At 37.5% G+C, this 24,933-nt stretch overlaps 1 protein-coding gene and 1 pseudogene across 1 annotated transcript; both read left to right on the forward strand.

Annotated features, from left to right (window-relative positions):
- Positions 1 to 2,832: 2,832 nt before the first annotated feature.
- Positions 2,833 to 3,948, forward strand: LOC103702238. Its single transcript, XM_008784568.4, has 2 exons — positions 2,833 to 3,188; positions 3,269 to 3,948. The coding sequence occupies exons 1-2, from the start codon at positions 2,933 to 2,935 to the stop codon at positions 3,532 to 3,534; spliced, it is 522 nt and encodes a 173-aa protein (XP_008782790.3). The 5' UTR covers positions 2,833 to 2,932; the 3' UTR covers positions 3,535 to 3,948.
- Positions 3,949 to 6,372: 2,424 nt separating this feature from the next.
- LOC113462409 lies at positions 6,373 to 8,988 on the forward strand (annotated as a pseudogene).
- The last annotated feature ends 15,945 nt before the right edge of the window (positions 8,989 to 24,933 follow it).

Here is a 24,933-nt window from a genome sequence, read left to right on the forward strand (position 1 = left end):
CCGGCGTGGTCGCCCTCGGGTCAGATTTGAACCGCAACAATAACGATTTATCATTCCGACACCATTGTTCACAATTATACTGCTTGTCAAACAAAAAATTTCAAAATTAAAATATGAAATTTTGAAAATATTTATTATAAGCAAGCGACGACAACCGTAATAGCATTTGGAAATTATTCGTCCTAAGCAAATGACGGGGCTGATAGCGTCCATCAAACGTCATTGTGGAAAATTTTGTAATAACCCTAGCAAGCAAGGTGAGAATTTATGTCCTTTTTGGACCAATAGTTTTTGACATTATCCTCTTTTTCTAAACTGTTCGTATTTAAATAGAATGGTAGAGTTGGGTATTATACGGATCTACATAAACATTGTAGAATAACCTTGACTTTGAATGAAATAGTTTTGTCAAATTATTGCTTTTAATTTTGTTGACTGTACCTATACTAGAATAGGATGAGCAGCTCTTGTATCAAAAAAAAAAAATGAAATATTTTTTTTTTTTCTGAATTTCAATTAGCTATGATATGGGCATGCATAAAGAACGTGGCATCATATTTACAGCATGGACATCTAATGGGCAAATATGATCCTATCAGCCAATTTACCATTGTGGCGATTTTGCGAACTTTGGACATGGATATATATGCAGCACATGCCATGCCATTAGTACATCCAAGCAAGAATTCTTATTGGTCTGCTCAATTGATTCGTCTTCAAAAAGCTTGCAGCAAACATAACGTGGATGGACGGTTTAATCACAACAACTAGCTGAACTATTAGGCATGAAGCTTACTCAGGAGAAGGAACATTGCTCTAATTGCAATGACAACTCTGGAATTTTGGCACCACCTCGTAATTTGACTTTATTTTTTTTTCAATATTAAGCAGGGCCCAACGTATGTTTTTATTCATTGTTTGTGGGATAATTTAGAATTTCATGTTTCGTAGCATCAAGTGTCCCATATATCATAGTCCCACATTAACTAATAAAAATAGTACCACGTAGATTTTTTTGCATTGGCTAGTCCTCTTTCTAACAGGTCAAGCTTTCAAGCAAATTTGACTTTTTTTGCACATCAATTTTTTCTTATTAGTTGTGTGAGCTCCTCAATAAGAAATATTTAGGTCGAGGAGGACTTGGGCCATCAGTGGGCCTCCCTTATAAGAAAATTATGTACATTAATCAAAATAAGAATTTTAAGGTTACAGTTTTTTTTTTTCTTTCTTTTCGGCCATATGAGATGGTTGTGATTTCACGAAAATGCAAATAGTTAAGCTGGCGCTCGTTTTTTTTTTTTTTTTTTTTGTGAACTTCCAATCTGTACGTCAAAAAAAAAGGGAAAAAACTTGAGATAAGATCCGAGTTTAATTGGGGTAGGAAATAGCAAACGCATGCCTCGTCTAACTCAAATCAAGCAAGCTAAATAAAGAAGAAACACAATAAAGCCAAGGTGAAAATCTACTTCCCTACGAGATTACTGTGAGTTTTCAATGTACCCAAAAAAAAAAAAATCTACTTCCTTACGTTTTATAGAGAAAAGTGATTTCTTGAATCATTCGCCCAATGAAACTTGCATATAAACCCCTTCTAGAACCTTCGTTGCGGTCCAGAAAAACAATCCCCGGCAAGTATCAGCAGGTTTGATACCGGCAAATGATCCATCTCAATGAAATGTCCACTGCTAATTAGTCTCAGCTCATCCTCTAATTATTTTGTTGGACGTGTGTCTAAAAAACTCCCGCACGTGTACAAGATCTATTAACTGAGTCTTTTAACGTGAAACTGACTCATCTCCTACCAACGGCCTTGCAGCATGGTGCTCAAGGAGAAGATGGCAGACAAACTGGTACGTGGGGAGAGTGCACCGAACCTCTGGGACCGAAACCCTTTTGCAACCCTCAGAAAGGTGGCATGCAATGGAATCCATGTGGCCATGCTCATACTTGCCAATTACCATGGAGCTGCCTGTGCCAAGTCGACACTAGCAGGGGCCTATGGCGCAGTCATCGCCGAGTCACATAGAAGACCATTTTTTTGTGGATGAAAAATATGATATAGAGGGCACTAAATCCAGCAATTTATGATTTGATCTACTTTAAGCATCCTTGATTTGGCATAACGGTATCGGAACTATAAATAGGATCGGGTTCAAGTTTAGGTATCCAAACTATTCGATCTGTGTTGCCCTATTTATTTAATAAATGGATCGGGTTTGGGTCGGCGAATTATCCGACTCTGTTCGGTTATAATATCATCAGTTGTCATCATTTTATGTAGAACCTCAATTATCAACTAGGTAAGCTAAATTGAGTTGACAACCCAACCAGTATTTTAGCAGCAAAACAGCAAATGCAAATGGACACGTAGAAAAAAACAAGGCAATCTTTCATTCTTTCCTATCCGCGTGGCATATGCCCTATCAACTCCGTCCTGCTTTTGTTTCCAAGCTGCCTTGAGTTCCACCATCGTCCAAAACTATTGGATGATAAGCACTTCATTGTCAAGACGTGGCCGTTCGGATAAGAGCATCGCTTATCTTGACAAGGGACCAAAGACCTAAAAGTTGCTATATTGCGAGACTAACCTAAAATTATCCCTTAAACCACCAACCATTTCTCTATCAAACGAACATATAATTTTTACGTAATAAAATAAAAAGGCCTTTTGTTGGTTGTTTTTATGAATTGAATCACAAGCTACTTTGGTCCAGGCTTCAACCAAACACAGGCGTTTTCCAGTTACGTGCCAACTAAAATGGTTGAGAAGTAGTCGTCCCTAGCTTGTCGCGGCACATGCAACGACTTCATCCGAACCCTTATTAAACACCTCCCGGATGGATCATGAGTGGCGGTGGTTGGATCGAGCATCATTCAATAATGACTTGTGATCTACAGACAGCCCTGTGGCGATGATTTTACGGACGATTTTATGTCCCAGATAGCAATCGAAGGAACCTTCCTTATTTCTTCCAATAGAATCATTCCATGTGACCACAGCCGGAGCCAGAGAAGAGTACTCCTCTCCATCCTTCCATCCAACACAGCCGAGCAAGCCATGAACCCCACCTCCCATCCTTCTTTGCATCCCCTCCGGCAGCCTCTCGCACATATGGGCAAGCTCACAATTTGTCAAACACTAAGTACATCACTCCTCCTCTTCCTCCTCTTCCTCCTCCTCATCAAAGGTAAGCCGCGTCCGCCTCTCTCAGCTCCGTTTCCTGCCCGCCAATTCGCTGATTGTTGTAGCTCCGCCACATGCATGCAGAAATTCCTGCGGCGACCGCCGGTTTTGTTCCCGTCGACCTGGCCAAGTTTCAGCCCTTCAACCGCGCCGGCGTGGCTGGCGGAAGTCCCCGCCGTGCTCTAGCGCCGTTCCAGCTGTGCCTCCAGTGCCGGTGCTGCGCGGCCAACGACCCGAGCAACTGCTCCTTGATGCCATGCTGCTTCGCCATCGACTGCGACCTCCCCAACAAACCTTATGGTGTCTGCGCCTTCGTGCCCAAGTCCTGCAACTGCACCTCCTGTGCCTGACCCTCGGCTAGGTGCCGTCTCCGCCCGGGGAAAGCTGGCGGCCGGCGTCGTTTGGATTGACTTCTAAGGTGGAGGTCGATCGACAGAGGCCCGTTTGGAATATAATATCCGAGTTTGAAGTGTCTTGGTGTAACAGCGGTATTAGTATAGTTTTGAGCGTGGGGTTGAAATTTTACACTGGATTTCTTTGGCGAGCAAGTGATTGGAAATGGAGATCTGACATGTATATAAGAATGACGGAAATTTTTCTTCGGAGAAGCGTGTGCGTGTTTTGGGGGCAGGGGATGGGACTCGTTTGCTGTTTCGTGCGTATGGCGCTTGTTAGGTTGATTCCATACCGTATATACTGAACTTGATGCTGTACTTGAATTTTCCTCGCCTCTAATGACAATTTTTTCTAGCTTTGATGAACAATTATCTATGAAATTTAGCAAACTCGCATGTTTATGAAGTTATACCTGGTATGTATGAAATCTAGTAGTTTTTAACTGGATAATGCTATAAAATTCCTCCAAACCATGTGGTAAAAATAGATGCCCGGAACTCATGAGCTATTGCCAAATATAAGTGGCACTGGGTCCTATCTTCGAAGGAAGAAAGGCACCATTGGATCACCCACCGCACAAATCTTAGAGTAAATTCATCTATCAGCACAACTCTCAAAGCAAGCGGCTGATGATCCAATGATGCAAGCCAGGTTTAGTGAATCTAAGGTTTTCTTTTTTTTTTATTTTTTTTTGGTACATCGGCAGCTCTTACTAGTCGTGCGTGAGCATTACCATTTGAGTCAAACGCCAAAATCTGAGAATTTTTTTACCATGCACTGAACACACTCAAGGACTCGTTTGGTTCGCGGGAAAAGAAGGGGGGAAAGTGTGGTCAACGGGAAAGTAATGAGATGCCTCTTGTTTGGTTGGAGTTTTCAAAGGAGAGAGAAGGGAAAGTTGTATTCCCATGGGAATGTGATTCCCACATTTCATGGAAAAGTCTTTCCCATGAGAAACATGGGAAAGTTACTTTCCCATTAGGTGGGAATCACTCCATTTTTACTTTTTCCCAAAAAGTCCCTTCAGCATTAAAGAAGCATTAAAGAGGCATTAAAAATCTAATTTTTATTAAGGGCATAATAGGAATTATATATAACTTTCCTAGGAAAGTGGATGGCCAACCAAACATAAGTACCTTGGAAATTTGTCACTTTCCCATGGTCAACCAAACATGCCAAAAGTACTTTCCTAGGCATCCTCTTCCTAGGAATTTGTTTCCCAGGAATCATATTTCTAGGAAGAAAAATGCTTCCCGCGAACCAAACGAGCCCTCAAAGAGAACCACAAAAGCATACTTTTATTTCTTTTTGCTTTCATCTCTTCATCGGGCCAAACGTCAAAGGAGACAAAATTTTGTAGACATGGCGGGGGAAGGCTAGGTCAGCACAAGCTCTTATCATGCTCCAGCTTGTATGTAAGTCGATACATCCGAAGAAATCAAAATGGAGAAAGATACTGTTGTAAAATAAATATCAATTTATACGAAAAAAATAGTACAAATCTATAAATAATTGAACAAACAATCTACGGTTTGATAATAATTCTATTTCAGTAAGCTCGGTACTTGGATTCCAAGCTCTTCTAAAAGAGTCTTACAAAATCCAATAAAATTATTTTATTTTAATGGTTTCATGGTACCACGTGGAGCTCATCCCATTATGATCATTGTACAGTACATTGAATATATCAGAATTTCTCTGATTTATATATGAAATAAAACATGGAAACTCCCACCAAAAGCACTTCTTATCTTTCAACGTTATTCAGGCCCTTTGCTTAGCAGAAAATTGAATTCATGCTTCGGACATGGATATTATACATAATAGATTTAGAGACCCATTGTAGTCATCATATATTTAAAGCTCATGTCATTCTCGAAAAAAAAAATTCACTAAAATATTTTTTAAAAAAAGCTACTTTCTAAAAATATGATGTCTGAAAAAATAATTTTATATATTTAGTTGACCATAAAATAATTGATAATAAAAAATAGCACATTCCAAAATGATTTATAATTGGTTGGACATTTACTTTTTTTTTAAAAAAATTGTGTGAAATATCTATTATATTCTTAATAAAAAGAAAAAACCATATCTAGAAATTTTGTTGATTTAAGTATGGTTTTAGAAAATAAGAAAAAAATTCTAATTCTCAATTTTTTTTTTATTTTTGTTTTTTTTTTTTTCTTCAGGAACCAAACGAATCCTTGGATGGCACTAAAAACTTTACAACTTGCGGAAATATACTCTCGCTACAGGACCTAAACGGCTAAACCTCGCTCGCCTCGCTCTTCTCACCCGCGCTCCCGTTCCTCGTCGCGTTCTCCGGGGATACGACACAACGGTGCTGTCTGGGTGGTGATCAAGATTCATTTCGATGCTTTGTGCCAGGTATTTCTCCTCTCCCTTCCCCCACCCCAGATCAATATCAAATTCCTTAAAAAAAGATCGACGCATTAATAGTTTTAGTCTACGTTCTTGCCCCTTATCATGTACATTTTTTTTTCCTTGGCTTGGAGCTATGTTTGTTCATTCGAAAGTCCACCATGTTCAAGAAATTAAACCTTTGATCCAAACTTGGGATCCCTAGCACGGTACCATCTGGAGCTTTGAGGGGAGGAAAAGGTCGAGATGCCTGGACAAAGGCATCACACGTGTTTGATATCACGCTTCCAAAACAAACTAAACATTTAAACTACATTCGAGCCTTAAAACTGGTCTAATTGTGCACTGGATATTAGAGATAGATACATGGCTTGAAGTTAGCTTTGATAAACGCGTAATAAAGGTTGATGAGCAGGCGTTTGAAGCATTTTGCTTTTGCGACTGGTCTTTTGCCCCTCTCTACTACTTTCTTCCTTTCCTTCGGTTGTACTATAAAGAGATGTTCTTCATGCTCGAGCTCTTACTGCGAGGAGCAAGTGCGCAACTATTTTTACCTCCACTATCTCTGCCTTCTTCACCTTCCTCCAGCCATGCGCAAGGCTGCATTTGCCAAGGTAGGTCTTATTCGTCTTCTCAGCCGGTGGGAGGAAGCTATAGCTAAAATATCTTCCAACATGCTCATAGAGCACCCAGCTGCTCAAGACCCTGCTCCGGTGATTCCGGAGCAGAAAATAAGCAAGGATCAGCTCAGACGATTTGCGGAGGCGCGGATGAATGGTGCAAGCAGAGAACAGAATGGCATCTGGAAACTGCAGGGGATTTGGTGAGGTATGAAGAGGACACCGCGTCAGCCATTCTGTACATGACTCTTCGAGCTGGTGGCATTCAGTCAGCTGCAGCTAACCATGCTGCCTCTTATATCGGGACAGCGAGTGGACTGCTATTGTTGCTCAAATTTCTACCTTCCCATGCAAGTTGTCATGGGAGAATACCTTATATTCCAGCTGATATAGCAGCCAGACATGAATTGCTGATAACAAGGAACGGCTGGCCTGGAATCAGGACAGAGTCAGGTGAGGGGTCATCAGATGCTGTTTTTGAGGTGGCATCGATAGCTAATGTTCACCTGCAGTCCCTCCAGCAGTCCCTGCTGGAGTCCTGTTGGATTCTCTTAAACATAGGCAGTTTAATGTATTTGATTCAGGGATAGTGCATGCTGTCCTGGGGATCTCTTCTCTGTGGTATGAATTGAAGCTGAAGGGGCATGCCTGCACGCATGCATGCTAAACTTGGCATTCTTAGGTAGAATGTCTGTTAAAAGGTTTTTTAAGCTGTCATACACTCGATTTGTTTTCTTATAATTCGAAAATAGAGTTGAACTGACATGAGAAATTGTTTTAGAATAAGCTGTTGGCCTCTTCAACTAAGATGGGAGGTAGCATGATTCAGGTTGGTTATAAAAATAATAATATATATATTAGGTGAAAAGGGTCTGGCAATTCGTTGTCTCTTGTGTACTGGTACATTTAAGCCAGACAGTCTTTGTAAATTTGTTTTGGTGCATTTACTCTGCATGAAAATTGGCTAACACGGCAGATATATATGTTGTGAGCCTGTTATCTGAATGATCACCTCTATTTGGGAAATCATCTTGTCTTGATATCTTGCAAGTGTATAAGCATTAATTTGTTGTGGTAACAAATTTAGGTCTGCAGGAAAAAATCATGTTATCAGGAGGTCATTTTTCAGCAAAAGAAATTCACTTCAGTTTATGGTTTGGGGGTTTCTTTATGGAGATTTCTATTAAGAACTCCTAAGAAGAAAATTATTAGGATTACCGGATAGAAATACTTTCTAATCTATGACTTAAATACTGCCACAGATATTGGTGTAATGTGTTGAGAACGTCATGATACTGATCAATAATTATATTGAGATAGTGCCATAGTATTACATTGCTATGATGTAAATCACCTATTTTTTCTTAGGTTTCATAAGCATTTGCAGAATGTATTCTCAAGAAAGCTGTTAGAGATTTATCATACTTTTCTCTGAAGAAAATGATTATCTTCTGCTTGTTTCCAGATGTTTCATCATATCAAGACCTGATTTCGATGTTTTTCTTGTAAACAGCCAAACAAAACCAACCCTACATCTGCCATCTTAACTCCAATCTCCCTGCTAATCTCAGCAGCTGATCACCTGTAATGCAACTTCAAAGGCTCAAAATCTTTGCAAAAGAGCTGGAGCCAACTTCTAGTGAGCATTGTAAGTTTATACTAAGCTTATTAGAGTTTCAAACTTAATTATAGCTGATGATAGAATCTTGAAGTCCTACATGCGATTGTAGTTAACAGTATATCAGGATTCATGGTGAGGCAGAATTTTACACTACAATTTTTTTGCCCTCTTTCTCTCTCTAATTACAAGTGTTTTTAAGTTTGAACCCTTTCAGAGGGAAGTCTGACATAATGGCTAAACATCTTGTATTTTTTTTATGGCAAATGTGGACCTACTGCAACATATGTATGAGATATCACCAGACAGTATACATAGGTGCCTAATTGAACAACATTTTTACATGCACTGTTGCTGGTGGTACGAGTGCGCTCCAATTTAAAGTCCTGCCCATAAGGAGATGCCACTCCCTCAGTGGCTGTCTTTGCCCGTAGATTTTTACTAGTCTTTGCCCAATTTTATTTGCATTTATTTAAATCTATGTGAAGGTAATGTTTATATGAATATTTGCCTGTAGATTTTAAAATAGTTTTATGTATTTAGCAATTATCTTTGCATTAACACATTGTAAAAATGCGATCTTGGATACTGCCAGGGAAAAAAAGAAAGGAATTGTGGTTGTAAAACACAAAGTGCAAGGGTTAAATTAATTTTGTTTTATGTGAATTCTGTTCTTTACAATATTATTTTGGTGCAAGTTTGGACCCGTTACCACTGTATTGCCAACACTCTTGAGGCATTTTAGCTAATTTTTAGACCTAATCCTGAACACATGTTATAATAGAATTAAGTTGCAGGAATAGATTTTGTTCTTAATATATAGTGATGTTTGATATCCAATCATATAGAAGGTCCGAGCGAAAGCAAAACAAAGATTAAATAGAGAAAGGGACAAAGGAAGTAGGAGGAAAGAGGAGATATTTAGCATGCATTTCAAGAAAGCTTGCAGAACAATAAAGAAGTCATATTATCAATGAAGGACAAGTATAAATTGCCTCTAATAGTGCTTAGAAGTACACAAATCCTCTTCTACAGAGATGCCTATATTTGAAAATTCTGAATTCCTCCTCACATTTACCTTAACATTTCTCCCAACAATAATGTTCATAGGTACTTCCACTATTTGAAAGCCTGAAAACCTGATTTATATGATAAAGCCTAAGTCAAAACCTTCATATAACATTTTCCAATTGAGGTCTTAATATTATTCAGCAATCCTTATAGAATTTCAAAGGTAAATGAGTGGGTGGTTTTTGGTGTTGGGGTTGCGTATCTTCCTTCAGTAGTCCTACTGAAGTTACACTTCATGTAATTTACTTGGTTTGCAACTAAATTACTAGACCTTATTATTTAGTGCTTTTATCATTCCAAGTAACTCTGAGCATCTGCAATGCATGAAATAGGTAACATGGACCGATTTGATCACACCCTTACTGATTATTGGGAGACGCCAAAGCTTCCAACTTCAGCTAGAAGTCATCGTCAAAAGCTGATTTATGACCTTGTGAAAGGAAATATTGATGGCCATGATTGCTCTATCTGATTAACATTGAGAAGTCAATTTGTTGGGAGGTGAGACCCTGCTATTCAAAGAGTACGTATGTACTGCCCCCCCTTTCATGTGGTTTCCTTGGTTTCCCTCTTTGAAGTTGCAGGTTATGGTTTAATAGGAGTGCATGTCCTTTGCCCCTCCTTTGCATGGTTTTACTTCTTACATGACCATAGACGAGATACCATTGAATGACTGACAGTTAAAAGGAAACAGACATGCATCATATGGATAATTTTGAACTAAAATATATTAGTTTGTTATATATAGGTTTCCTGTGCTTATTCCAATGTTTTACTCTTCATGATAAAACCTATACTTAGCATCTTTTTCTGCATTTCTATTCTTGTTTAAAGAGCCATGATGGCATAATCTCCTACCTATTTCAATCACACTAAACTGGCTTAGGAATTGGTTGTATTTTTCTACAATGTCATAGTTGTGGTAGAGTTCCCTTTTGTCCAAAGTTGGATAGCACACTAATCCTGAGTGGATATTGATCATTTCCCACACCTTTCTAAGCCATGTCTATGATCAAATGGTGAGGCCATTTTATACCCCCCATCCACAAAAAAAAAAAGTTTTAGAAGAAAGGATTCGATGATTTACTAGTTCAAAGCTCCAAATTTGCCAGGTATCGTCATACTCGAACCACTTGTCTTTCAAGAGACGAGAAAGCTGTGGATGGTGGGCAGCACACTTGCAAAAGGGCACAGCATGCGCTACACTATACTTAAATCCAGCATCCACTCATGGGTAACATGCATGCGACCTGGAATTTCTTCTCATATGGGACGTCGGTATCAAGGAAAGCTTGTTGGTCTGCCATTGCTGGCTTGGCTGATGGCTTTATTGGGTAGGCACCTGATGGTCCCCCTGCTTAAAGGTCTTGTAAAACGCTTTTGTTGGTTGGTGTTGTTTAGAGAGAGGTGGAACGGTCCATTACTGCCTAGTGAATCGGAAATGTCACCTACCTGGTATGTATGATACAAGTTTCAGTCAAGAAGCAGTTCCTACTCCAGGAGGGCACTTTCCATTGACTTCAAAATGTTTTGTCATGGGATTATGCTTTTAAATTGAGTTGGGTATGTGAATGTCAAGCTACTTAGCGGTCTTAATGGGATGTTAGATGTATCATGCTTTGCGAGAACATTATCTTGTAACAAGAATAAATGAGAAAGGATGTTGGCTGTGATTAAGATGATTACTGCTAAAGTGTACATAAAGCATTTTCAGCTGGAATAAAATCCTTCCTCTTGCCATTTGTACCACATTTCAACTTTCATTATCTTCATTTGTTTCATGTATCTCTCATCCATATGTTGATTAGGACAACATAACTAATATTTTGGTCGACTGACATAATTAATTGCAATGTGGCGATTGTTAAGTATTACTAGAGCTAATCTTTCAGTCAGATCAAAGAACTATTGCTTGTTTAACAGTGTGTTTTCAGCCTTGATCCACCCTGAATTCTGCTGTTAAGTGGTCAGCTCTGGTAAAGCTAGGGATGCTTGCAAAAATCACAAGCTTGAACTTCATAGCCAATAAAATATATCATACAACCTGGTGACCCGGTTGCTGGCCTCTACGTCTCGAAGCTCCCTCTTAATCGTTGTTTCCAACGAAAATTATTTCACTTATGCATAGAGTACTGATATCATGTTGAGAGCTTGTCTAAGAATGTTCTCGGTATTTGATGAGTCAGACCTTACAAAGATACGATCATACACTTTGATTAGAGTAAAATGTTTGAAATGATGTATTGGCCTTGATCCTGTGCACACGTCTCTCTCTCTCTCTCTCTCTGGGTCTTAGATCCTAACCATTTCATTTTAATATAGAAATATTTAACCAAGCATGGATAATTAGAGTCTACAACAATGTAAGCTCTAAACGATGACTAGGACAGAATCTAGAACAGAATCCACCAAGCCCATATGATCTTGTGGTGACAAGTCTGTCTTCTCCTTAATGTTGCATCTTGAATTCCAACTGATACTGAAATATCTAAATGTAGAAAGTGACATATATCGACCAAGAAGTCAATGCCACCCTTGGATTTGGAGAAGTGGTCTTAAATCCCATTTCTTAGGGTCTTAAATCTATAGTTCTACAAAATGGAAATGAGCTAAGCTAGACAAAGCTTCTCTTTTTTTCCTACTCCTGTGGTCGCCATGTTAGATATGCCGTTAGAAACAATGTCACAAGCTATTGGCCTTTCCAACGTAAAGGGTGCTCAATAAAAGATCATATCTTACATTAAAAGTTAGAGATAAGCCATATTTTGACTGTAGTGAGCCCAAAAGATGATCATATGGCTTTCATATGGAAGCATGGAGCCATTTCGAAGCTGATGCATTGTTGTCTATGTTCAGATTACTTTAGTCTTTTCCATCTTTAGATGCATTCTTTTCTTAAATGTTGATTGGGAAGCATTGAGTGCTTCCTCCATGACTTTCAAGTTCGCACTATGTAGTGCATCCAAGACATCCTTGAGCCCATAACCGCAATGCTTTACCTCCAACCAAGGTGCATCCACTGATGCTCGTCTCTTCTATAAAAGTATTAAAAGGCTCAGTCTCCATCAAATGCAACTTGGGCCGATTCTACTGTTTGTTGCCCTTAAACTATATCCGTTATTTAGACTTATTTCTCTTACCTACACCCCCCGGCTCTCACTTGAAAAAGTGGGAATAGCACCGCCGTAACATAGTGTTCTGCAGAAGCTTCAGATGCTGTTCTTAGATATTAATATGCAATTCTCCAAAGTAGCATGAACGAGATGGCTTGTGATGCAGCACTGCATGAATTTCTTTTCTTTCGGTCGAAGTAAAAATCGGAAGCCTACTGCATGTTCGTCGAGAAACTGATAACAAAATATTTAGGGTTTGCCTAATTATGGACCGCCCGGCGAGCGATTTCGATGATATTATCATTTTCTCGAAATGTAGAAACGAACTAAACAGATGTCATCATGATCTATCTTATGTAGAAACGGAGAATCCTGAAGTAAAACTTTCCTGAAGAATTCTGTAGCAGTGCATCAAACTAAAATCCTTGATTAGAATAAGAGAACCAAAATACATATATTAAGAATTAATGAACTTCTAAAGCAGCTTGTTTTCATGCCCGCTGATCAAAGCACATTAGAATTCTTGACAATTGTATTGAGATATCATTAAAATATTAGCAGCTTGTCCCACTGCTAATAAAAATTTAAATGTTCGACCATGAATACGCCACAATGCTAAAAACAATAACATTAACTTTGTGGTTCTGGTCATCCCGTCAGCTATAATATCTTTGTCACACTGCGTTTATAAAAGTTTCCCATCGTCAGCCTCTTCTAAAATATGGAACAAGAGGGGAGAATTAATGGGCCGACATGAAGAGATAGGCGCCAGTCACAGGGAATCTTCTTATCACTTTCCTGACAGAAGCTCACACTAGAAACCAGCCGCTAGAAGATTAAATGAACCCCTCAATAGCTTTCATGGCAGGTTCCAAGGCTTTTGTGGCCATGCCCGGAGCACTCTTACCTCACCCCAACTTTACTCCAACGTTCACAGGGCCTCCAACGCCATTGTTCTCAAGTTTTCCCTAGCTCTAAGTGCCTTTTGGCACTTAGCCACTGCTGTCCCCATCCACTCCGCCCACCAACCTCCCCAGCATAAGGCCTTTGGAGCTCTCAAAAGCCCCCCCATCCTTGTGGGGCAACGTGAAAAAGTAACCACACTTCAATACTTCATACATGATCAAATGCTCCACAATTATCAAACACTTGCCGAGTTTAACCGCATCCTCCACTTTAAATGCGAGATCAATAATTTACTACAGAAATCTACAAAGAATGCAAGTGTTTTATCTTCGTGTCAAGTTCAAAAATGTTCTCTTCCACTTGGAATGCCAAGGGGTCCGCTCTCTTAATCGTAAATAAATGGCTTTGAATGATGGAGAAAATTGAAGTTTGCTATAAGGTAGGGTTTTTTTTTTGGAGGGTAATGGAGGAAGCGAATTGTTTCTTCTAATTTCATTAAAATTTACTGTGAAAAGTTACAAGTCAGTCGACATCTTAGTGGCCAAAATTTCAATTCAACAGATAATCTATTTCAGCAAAAGAGGACCAAGAAGATTCAGCTATACTTTGTGGCTATCACTGTTTTTTTTCCGATAAACACAAACTTCCCCATCATATGAAGATATGGAGAGCTTTGTGGAGGATTGTATTGATGGATGAAGCTTTCCGAATGAAAACCCCCGAATTTCTTTCCAAGCACGTTTTAGAAAAAAATCTTCAATCCTTTTTCTTTATTGGAAAGCACACGACAAGTCAGCAACATATGTGGAAGCACCGAGCTGATTATAGATAATGAGAAGATGCATTAGTTTGTTTGTCCTGCATTCATCCTTATCCCGAACAGCTGTGGAGTTAGTTAATTCTGCATTCATTCTTATCCTACGATTGATGTATATATAGAATCCTTGCAATCGATATAAACAACAGAGAAATATAGATCCAAATATTCTGCTTCCTTTGATATGATATCAGAGCAGAGATCCTGAGTTCGAACTATATATGAGGAAGAGTGTAAGAAAATATAAAATATATAAATAAATCTATCTCATCATATCAGCTTTTGGGACAAGTGATGATTTTAACATTCTTCTCTATAAAATACAAAGATCTCGAATATCGTTTTGCTACAAGGATAGGTTCTCTTAGTTGGCATGATCTTTCCTCCCAACTTTAGGAGAAATTTTTGCCATGCAATTGCCAGTCTCTCGCTTACCATATACTCAAAAGAGTCTTGTGACTCTGTTGTCATCAGAATTGTGCACAGATACCTTGTCTTTAGCCCTTCTCATCGAAGTGCATCATTGGACAAAGCATGACAACCCTGATACATAAGTTTGCTACGTGCCAGTCGCCAACAAAAACAAAAAATGGTGATGCCTGAACCAGATATGGACGGGAGGGCCGACATTCTAGTGGGTTCATGTGATTGCTTCCCATGTGAAACTGTGATTAGCCTGTTGAATTGTTGATGCCGAGGACTAGCTTTTCCTCGGCCTTTCAAAAATGGAGCAAGCAATGAATGAGTGTGTCTTTTGTCTTGGAAGCAGGTGTTTAGTTTATCTTCAAGAGGGGCGGTGCAGGTGAGGATATGATGAGGTCTACAGTTTTCCCATCTTTTCAGAGCAGTTCTCCCACCATCTTAATGAGATATTAGGTATTGTTGCCGTTGTTTTTGTTTTTGTTTGTTTTTTTTTTTTTGATAGACTGTCCTTGCCTGATTTGCCCGGCGGAATCGCCATCTGGTTCACTGGTACTAAGGTGGCACTGGAATGACGTACTCACACGTGGGATAACCTACTGGTTGGAGAGAGTATGAGTAAAGGATGGCTATCCCGTCTACCAGCGTCGAACATTCTCTAGTAGAAGGGAGGCCCAAAAACAAAAACATGAGCATGCCAAGCGGAGAGGAATTGAGTTAAGAGGTGAGGGAAAGCTAACAGGTGGATACGCTTGAAACATGAAACAAAGCAAAATTTATCTTTACCCTAAGGATATGTTTGGTTACGAAGAGTCAGACTTTAAAATGGAAATAAGAATGAGTGGTTTCAATTCTCATTCTCATTCAAAGAGGAATGGAAAATTCTCCAATCCTCTAAAATCCAGTTTCTCTAATCGACACCACATTGCATTGCAGATCTTATCAACACTGGCCCACGCCTTGGAATTGCATAGCAGTAACCATCTCTGCACCTTAGCACACTATTTTTCAATACATGAAAGACAAGATAGCCTCAATGAATAATCAACTTGGTAAAACTATGCTACTTTATGACAATAGGCATCCGTATTACCAAGCAAAATGTACCACATTATATTGCTGCAAATATATCACTCTTGTATTTGTACGCATGCAAATTTCTTTATAAACAAGGAGCGCGTCATAAGTAATGAATATGGAATTCCACATACATCATCTTATTAGCACTGCATTATCACCTAACAAGCTACATAACATGTACTTGCAACCATTAGTAATGACAAGCAAGCACCAAGTCTGAGGGTTAAGACTGTTGATGCACCATCATTATACCACACAAAAGCCTAAAATGAAAGACAATGTTGTCACCAGAAGCACCCAAGAAAAACAAGAAAGTGCTTTGATTTTTTTTTTTTTTTTTGCTGAAACGGATGTATCACATATAGTGATTACAAACACACCTAAAGAAATCAAAAAATAACAAGTTTCGGAATGCACCGAGTAGTCTCCTCCTCTCTAGCCACAGGGTCTTCTCAGAGTGGTTAACCACATAGAAGGCTATCCAATCTGCTGTCCTGTTGGCCTCTCGATATACATGCTTGATCTGCAAAATCATCCTACCCCTCACCATCTCCCGAATATCCCTAAGGAGTAGATGGTAATCACCCACCTTTCCCACACTCTATTGGATCCATTCAATGACAGTAGCCGAGTCATCCTCAAGCACCAAGATAGTATTGGCCTGCAACACGCGCGACGCATGCCTTAGGCCGGTCTCGAATATCCCTAAGAAGGTGCTCTTCATTCAACAAAATGTTCCATGCGTTAAATAAACTTCAATAGCTACTGCTTACTGGTTTGAACAATCCAAACGTTAAAAAATTCAAAATTGATGACGCGTACGAGTGAGCAGAGAAAATTAGAGCCCTGGGGAGGCCATACACAAGCGAACAAAATCGAAATCTCTCCGGTTGTTGAGTGCCGGGCCCCATTCTTCCTGCTAATATAATTAGTAATGGGGTCACAGCGTGCGAGTCCTTTTCATCAGCCTGTAGTCTCCGCTCCGGTCGCCAATCAAACAACCTTTCAGTACTTCTGACCCCCTTGTTGTTTAAAGTATTTCTAACTCAAAACCTTTCAATTTTATTCCACAGCCGAAGGCTTAGGCCAATTGGCCAAAGCAAAGATGGCTACGCATGGACCGACCAGAAGCAGGGGAGCCAATGGGATTGAGCCACAACAAGGGTGTGCTTTGTATTGGCCTCTTCCTATCCTTTGTTCCTTTCCCAAAAGTTGGAATCTAATTCCCTTGGCTGATATTCCCCACTATGGAACATTGCATGCATTGTTGAATTGCTTGCCTTATTTTTTACTCTAGTCCGATCATCCTAGATGGGCTGGTTTGAATTGAATTAATAGGAATATACAATTCTTTGGCATGACCTTCAATCTTGTAGTTGACCTTGGACCCACCAAATGAAACTTTAAATTTGGATCAAAAACCGATCTAAGTCGAAACCAAACTCTTTATAAATGAATAGGCGTAGGATCGAAAGCTTCTTTATTTGAACTTGCTCCGGCCTGACCCAAATTTGATCCGACACGGCTTGTTATCATCCCTAACATTGTGCTTTGTACTTGTCATCTTGTTTTTTAGAGTGAGAATCTCACTTTGCTCTCAAACTTTTTAGTGATGCAATGCTGCCTATATTCTATTATCTAAATTCTTCTAATTTGGATAGTCATTGGCTTATATCTACTTTAATTGAGTAAGACATTATAGTGTCATCAAATAAATCTTAGGTTCTGTTTGCGACTAGAGCTTTTAGAGCTTTTGGAGGTAGGGTTACTGGGAAGTTGAGTTTTTACAAAAAACCATTTGTCGTTTGGTAACTACTACATTTCTAAATTGCTTAAAAACTTTAACATGCGTTTGGTAACCAAATCGAGAAAATACTTTTGATATGATAAGATGATAATAAAAAAAACATACATAGTATTGTACAATAGAGTATAATATAGTGCAATATTATATAATATTATAATATAATGTAATATATTTATAGTATAATAATATAATAATATATGATGTGATATAATATGAGATAATATAATATATTTATAATATAATAATGGTATGATACAATATAATAATATAAAATAGCTATTGTTCGTGGATATTTTGGTTATCATGAAAAATTTATTAAAGTTAAAACAACTTCCTCATATATACCAGAAAATATTTTTGGGAAGAAGCTCTAAAATGGAGTTTCTTCTAACTAGATCTTTTTCAGCTTTCTAGAGAAGTAGAAAGCACTTGTAAAATTTTTTTTACTAAACATTACTATACCATCCAAAAGTACTTTTGGAGGGCTAGAATATATTTTCTAGCTCTTCAAAAGCTTTACCAAATGGAGGCTTAATAATCTTCAAAGAAGCTAATTTTCTAGTAGATTGGCCGGCAAGTGGATATTTTGATTATGATATCTCCTCAAATGCCGTTTTGCACCCGAAGTCGGCTCTTTTACTATAAATTGATTGTATAAGATTTTGTTATTTGTAGTCTCGTTGAGGTCATTTTTAAATGGGTTCTTTGTCCTTTTTACCAAAAAAATCTTAATATATTTACTATGTTAGTTCTTATTTCACTCATATATTTTATAGGTCCTCTAGTTTTCTCTAATTCTCTTAGCTTGCCCAGGTGATAAACTTTCCAAATTTTTTGCTAAAACATCTCTTACAATATATATATATATATATATATATATATATATATATATATATATATATATATATATATATATATAACTTCTTCATTATATTGGGTAGGTTAGTGCATCAACACACTGCATATTTTTACTATGTGTCAATGCATAAGCCAACTATAGCTTTCGAGATTCATTTTAGTAGCTTCTTAAGGATCGTAAAGTTCATATGTGCTATATTAGCATTTAATGAAACACTTCCTATGTATACACATAATGTCTTGTGCGTCTAATCATTATGGATCAACTCGATGGTTAAAACAAACTATTGCAAAACAAAGAATTATATTTAATTTTTTCTTGATTTTGGTGATTATTTAGATGTTATAACAACCTATAAGGGTTTACAATAATGATATGATTTTTCTTTTGGGGAAAAAAAGCATGATACAATATCATTAAGATATCTTATAAATAGTATTATTAAGATACATCCTTCTTGGGAGGGGAGGGGCTTGACCCCCTCTTTTTTCTCAAAAAAAGAGAAAAGAAAAAACATTGCAAACCTTTACTTCCCCACTTTTTCCTTCCTTTGATAGTTATAATTATAATATAATATTTATCAACTTTCAACTTATAGAAATGCTTAAAACAAAAGCACTTTGGAAGAAAAGGAAGAAAGAGAGCAGAGAGAATGCTTGAAGGTGATGATTAAATGAATAATAAAAAGATTGAGAAAAATCGCAAAAAAATTGTTTATGAAATAATTCCTGAGAAATAACTACATTAAAAGACCATGATACAATATCATTATGATATCTTATAAATAGTATTTTTAAGATACATCATTTTATCCTGCTCGCATCGAAGTGGGGGGAGGGGGGTTAAACCCCTCCTTTTTCAAAAAAAGAAGAAGAAAAAATATTGCAAAGATTTGCATCCCCACTTCTTTCTTCTTTTGATAGTTATAGTTATAATACAATATTTTTCTAATGTCAACATATAGAAATACCTGAAAAACATAAGAAATTTTGAACAAGAGTAGGTAAGAGAGCAAAGAGAATGCTTGAGGGGGACAATTAAAAGAATAATAAAAAGAATGGGAAAAATTACTAAAAACTATTTATGAAATTATTCTTGAGCATAAACACATTAAAAAGAATTTTGAAGGAAACCTTGGTGAATCGATCCTTATCTCTCTTGATCTTGCTTCTTCCTTCCTTTCCTTTTTTTTCTTCCATATTATCTTTTCTTTCTCTTTCTTGAGAGGAATGCCTCTTCCTTTATCTTTGAACTAATTTTTATTACTCTTTAATTCTCAAAAAAAAAAATATATATTTGGACACATCTAAGTAATCAAAAGCCTCCATACAGAATGGTCAATTAACCAATACACATATGGTACTTTTCAATCTTGTACAGCATTTAGATTTTCTTTCACCATGATTTTCAAAATTGTCAAATCACTTAGTGACGAAGGACGGTCTAGTAAACAATCTAGGTACACTTTTGTTAGACACTAATATAAAAATTTTAAAAATTTTATTTTATTTAAAAATAAGAGAATTTTATTTTTTATGGACTCTAGGACTAAAATTTTATGAGGACTCTAGTCTTTTATTTACTCTTATTTGAGTTTTGGATTGTCTATATGTAAAAACCTATCATTGTATTAATTGAGAATAAACTTTGCATTATTGAGATTTGAGAATACAGAATATTGAGTTGCTCTCTCCCTCTGCCTTCTTCTCTTTCTTCTTTCTTCTTTTCTCTCTCTCATTTTGTCTTTCTCCTCTTTCTTCTTTTGTCTTGCGTCATTTATCATAACATGATACCAAATGCTTCGTTGTTAAATGTTGTTACATTAATATTTCTATGTGTTTGGGGGTGCTAACTGTCTCAATTAGGTAAAGTTGCTAGGTGTTGATATTACTGATCTGCCTTCAAATTTTACCCTGGGCTTCCTCCTATCCTAAATTTTGAAAAAAAAGTATGTTCATATGCATGCGTTTTCTTGAACTTATCAATCATCTTTGGTTTTCCAAAGGGCTTTAGCTTATGCATATGTCCAATGCAATTTTAAAAAGAAAAAAACTAGCTACAATGATTTCTAGGGCAACATGTCATGCCTATGCCTATCTTAAGAAATACAATATGTGGTAAATGGTATCATCATATTGTGTATTGTATATTGCCATAGCAAACTTCCATTGTATATTGCCATAACAGTTATAAATGAAAGGGGGGCAACTAAATGAAAGCTCTATCAATAATAGTGGGGCAACTAAATGAAAGCTCTAGCTAATTTGGTTTTTTGGAATGGATTAAACAATTATAAATGTCTTTGTTTGCAATGATATAAATTAATGAGTAATGATGAGTTTGTTTGGAAGCAATGTGTCAGCCATAGTTCAAACCACAATTTAATATATCTACATTAATTAATATCGGTGCCCTAGGTCATCTCATATCACTTTCATTTGACCATGCTTCCATTGAATTGTTATTAGCATAGGAAGACAATTTATTATTTACTTAATTGTGGACGATTTTTACTTAATATTAGATCCCATCTCTTCTACGTATAGGTGCAAATGAACCTAGCAGCTTACGAGCTATTCGAGCTTGACTTGACTCAAGTAGTACCGAGCTCAAGTAGCTTGAATAGTTTGTCAAAGTCGAGCTCGAGTAGCAAAATACTCGGCTCAAAGGCTCGCAAACTTAGTCAAATATATTTATCTTTAATAATATTATATTATATATATATATAATTTAACATTTTAAAATATAATTGATGCAGCACTGGTCACAGGAGAGGCTGCTGTAGTGGCTGAACAGGGCACGAGTTGATGATGATTCAATCACGGAGAAGGCTACTGTTGCGGCAGAGCAAGGGGACAGAGGAAGAAGGGAGGAGGAAGAGAGAGAAGAAGAGGGAGAAAGAGAGACGGGAGGAAGAGACGTGGGGAGAAACTTTAATCCTTCATTAAAATCCTATTAGTCCCCTCTATATAGGGTCCAAATAAATCCAATTAACATAAAACCCCCTTACATAGAAATAATTCCAAATAAGCTAAAAAATAACACAAATAAACCTCACACTAATAAAATGCAAACAAGCCCAAAAATAAAAATAAAATAAAATGCAAATAAGATGGCGGACTAGACGGACAGATAATCAGCTCCGATGTCCTCATTAATAATATTGTTATATTTTGTTTTAACTATATTTTTAAATTATGATTAAGACTTGAATTTCGGTCTGAAAATATGACTCGATTGATATTTGATTCGAGTTGTGTCGATCGCGGATATTGCATTATTTTTTTTTTTTTGCTTGTCTCAGCTTAGCTGGATTGCACCGGAATAGTTTCAAACCATGGGACAGTTATTACGGTATCTTTCACTTGCTCCGGAACCAGAGTGCGAGAAGCGTATTGGAGTTTTGGAGGTATTCTTTTATCTTTTTTAATCTTAGCATGCGAATAACTAAGCTGCCCTTTTTGTCAACACATAAATTGATATCAATCAAACAAGGATCAGTTTCTTTTATCACAAAGCATGCGTATAGACTTTTCTATAAGACGAATAATCCTTTAGAGTGATTGCCTAGGAAGTCAATACATAATATCAATAATATACTAGGTACCCAGAAAAAAATGGTTTTCTTACATGGAAAGTCCATTGAGAGCATATTTATACTGTTAGTGGTGGGAATTAAAGCACCACCCTTGAAGACTAAAATCAAAAGTATTTGCTGCCCTTTTTATAGAGCTTGCTAATTGCTTTGCTAGTGATTTACAGTTGGCAATGAAAGAGAAATTACATGGAAACTAGTGATGTGGGTTTTTCTACATATTTCTTAGTGGGAACCCCACGCAACCACATGGCTCGTCCAAAATTCCGCAAATGCAGGAACAAGAGCAAGGATTTTAATTGGCTTGGTCTGAAACCATGACATATGATGGCATTATTAGCTAAAGTTGGTTGGCTCGAATTTAATTTATTGCTGGAAGAAAGGGAAGATGTAAAGGACGCGTACCCCATTTTGCACTCTACTTTGTTGGGCAATTTGATGCCATAAGAATTATGTTGATAGCCATTGTCAAGACTCAGTTCACCAATTCCCATCGCATCATCTTTTTGAACAAGAGATGCCTGTCGGCACAGCGTACATCGATATATATGCATACATACATACATATATATATATATATACACACACACGTACGCACATGCATGCAGGTGCATGCATGCATATATATATATATATATATATATTTATGGTGAAATCACGTAATGTCCACAAACATAATAATCTATGCCTTTAGGTCTAGTCCATGGCCCTTCAATGAATTTTACCACTCCACCTTTATTTTTCCATGCCTCTAAAGAATTTGGTGGTGCAGCCAAAAGAGAAGACATACGGGGACTTGCAAGTCATTTTTACAGATCATTTGGCAAGCAAACTTTTAAGTTTTTTTATTTTTTTTGTAATCTAGCGAATATACATTTATGGGAATTAGAGAATAATATGTCTAAAAAATCAGAAGAAATATCTATCAGAGTAGTCCACAATATAACTTCCATGTAATAGACCACATCGGCATTACTATTAGCTTCTTTATAGATATATATCATCTCATAAGTAGAGAGTAACAACCATTCTCCAGCAACCTATATCAATGGATGGGAACTTGTCTTAGTTGTTGATGAATTTGATAGCCCCCTAACCATTGTCCAAGAGTTCTCCTTGAGAAAAATGTGAGTAGTCTTCAAATGTTCCGTCGCATATGTCAATCCTTCCCATGCAATATGCGACTCAACCATTGGTACTATTGTCTCAAAAAATCTGACACCGCCTGCTTCATATTGCATCATTCTTCATTGACACCCTTGTGGCCGATGTCCAAAATATAGGCATATTCATGATCTGATTGGAAAGAAGGAAGATCTTTCTTAACCTATTTAACTCGAATCTCTTGAAAAAAAATTAAAAGAAAATAGAAGAATTACGAAAATAGGGCTTAAGTCCTCTTTTTTTTTCTTTCATTGATGACAAAAAAAAGGTACACAATCTCTATTTATAATGGCGACATATGTTTTTGTACAATTCAGATTGGATTTTTATTTCGAATTCTAATACAACTACCTTTCCTAAAATAGGCATCACTAACAGAAATAAACTTGAAGCCTAAATTTATTAGGAGGCAGTCTCGACTTTTACATCAATTTTGCCTTCTGTCGCTATGTATGATTCTTCTTGGATAGAAAGTTACGTCCAATCAAAGTCTTACCCGAAAAGAAAACTTTCAATTTGGCCGGTACATTTCAGACCTCAAATAATGAAATTTAGGCTCTATTGTTAAAGACATTGCCCCCCGAAGAGTGTGGCATTATGTCGTGGATCTCAAAAAACTGTCCAATTTTAGAAAAAAATGATCATCTCAATCAGACGTCGTATGACCAAGCTATGACCTCCGAAAGTTTGGCCTACGACTCGACTTTCTAATATGACAGATCTCGCTCTTAGACCATGTTCAGCTCTTGTAGTAACCAAAATGATCTACAGTGATTCTGGGATCATTTTTGACCAATCCATTAAAATGGCATTCCTTTGCTTCACGCTAGCAATTCTAGGTCTGCAAGGATACCGTTGACATGTTGCATCCCAAATGGTTGGGTGCAATAATACCAAGTTAATTAAGTTCTCCAGACAATGACTGATAGCCATTTTACCTTCCAGAGTTGAAGAGTCATGATCGTTGAGTGCTATTTGTGTGGTACACATCCAACCAATTTTAAATTTTTTTATTTATTTTTAATTTATTAAAAAAGAAAGCTCATCTGAACTATAATAATTCAAGTCCAAGCTCTTGGATTCTTGCTTTGATAGCTAAAAGAGATATCCCCACTAGAATAAACCCGGGTTTATTGTCTTTGATCTACTCTGTTCATATCATAGTATTCATCGGGCCAGCTGTTTTTCCCACTAGGTTCCATGTTGTGGATATCAAGCCGCCCTGTATAAATATAAACATAAATAAATATATTTAAATATTTCTTCTTATTCATTTTATTCTAGATTATGATCCGGCGGATCTGTCGGAATAAAATAAAGACCGGGCCAAGGAAGGGTTCTTGGGTTAGCAATTAATATATCATATGTAAAGGAGCTAGCTTGACCACGTCCGAATACAGTGTTGACAGATTACAGGGACGCTCTGAAAATGCTAGAGTTGAATTTAGAGAACTTAGATTAACAGTGGCACAGAAAGTAGTTGTGCAGCGAAAATTTGGGGTTTAAGTAGTTGTTGTTTTAATATGCAATGATAAATAGTAATGGCCAGAGTCTGCTGTGTCGTTGCCGGGCACCGTATCAGTTGTCCGACGGCACCGTACTGGTTGCTCGACGATACGAGTCAGTACAGACCTGCATCGTACCATACCGAATCTGTACTGATACAAAAGACCGTGGAAGAGAGGAAAAGAGAGAGAGCGAGCGGGAGAGGGAGGAGAGGAAGAAGAAGGGTGGCCGGCGGAGGCCGGTGCCGGTGCGAGTGATGGATTTTTTTTGGCCGTGGCCTTCGCTACCTGCACCAGCGTCGGCCTCCCTCCCTCTCCCTCTCCCTCTCCTCTCATCTCATGCTTACTCTCTCTTTCCTTCTCCTTCTCCTTCTCCTCGGACGATATTTCAAT

Source organism: Phoenix dactylifera, chromosome 3 (genome assembly GCF_009389715.1).
Source record: "Phoenix dactylifera cultivar Barhee BC4 chromosome 3, palm_55x_up_171113_PBpolish2nd_filt_p, whole genome shotgun sequence".
NCBI lineage: Eukaryota > Viridiplantae > Streptophyta > Magnoliopsida > Arecales > Arecaceae > Phoenix > Phoenix dactylifera.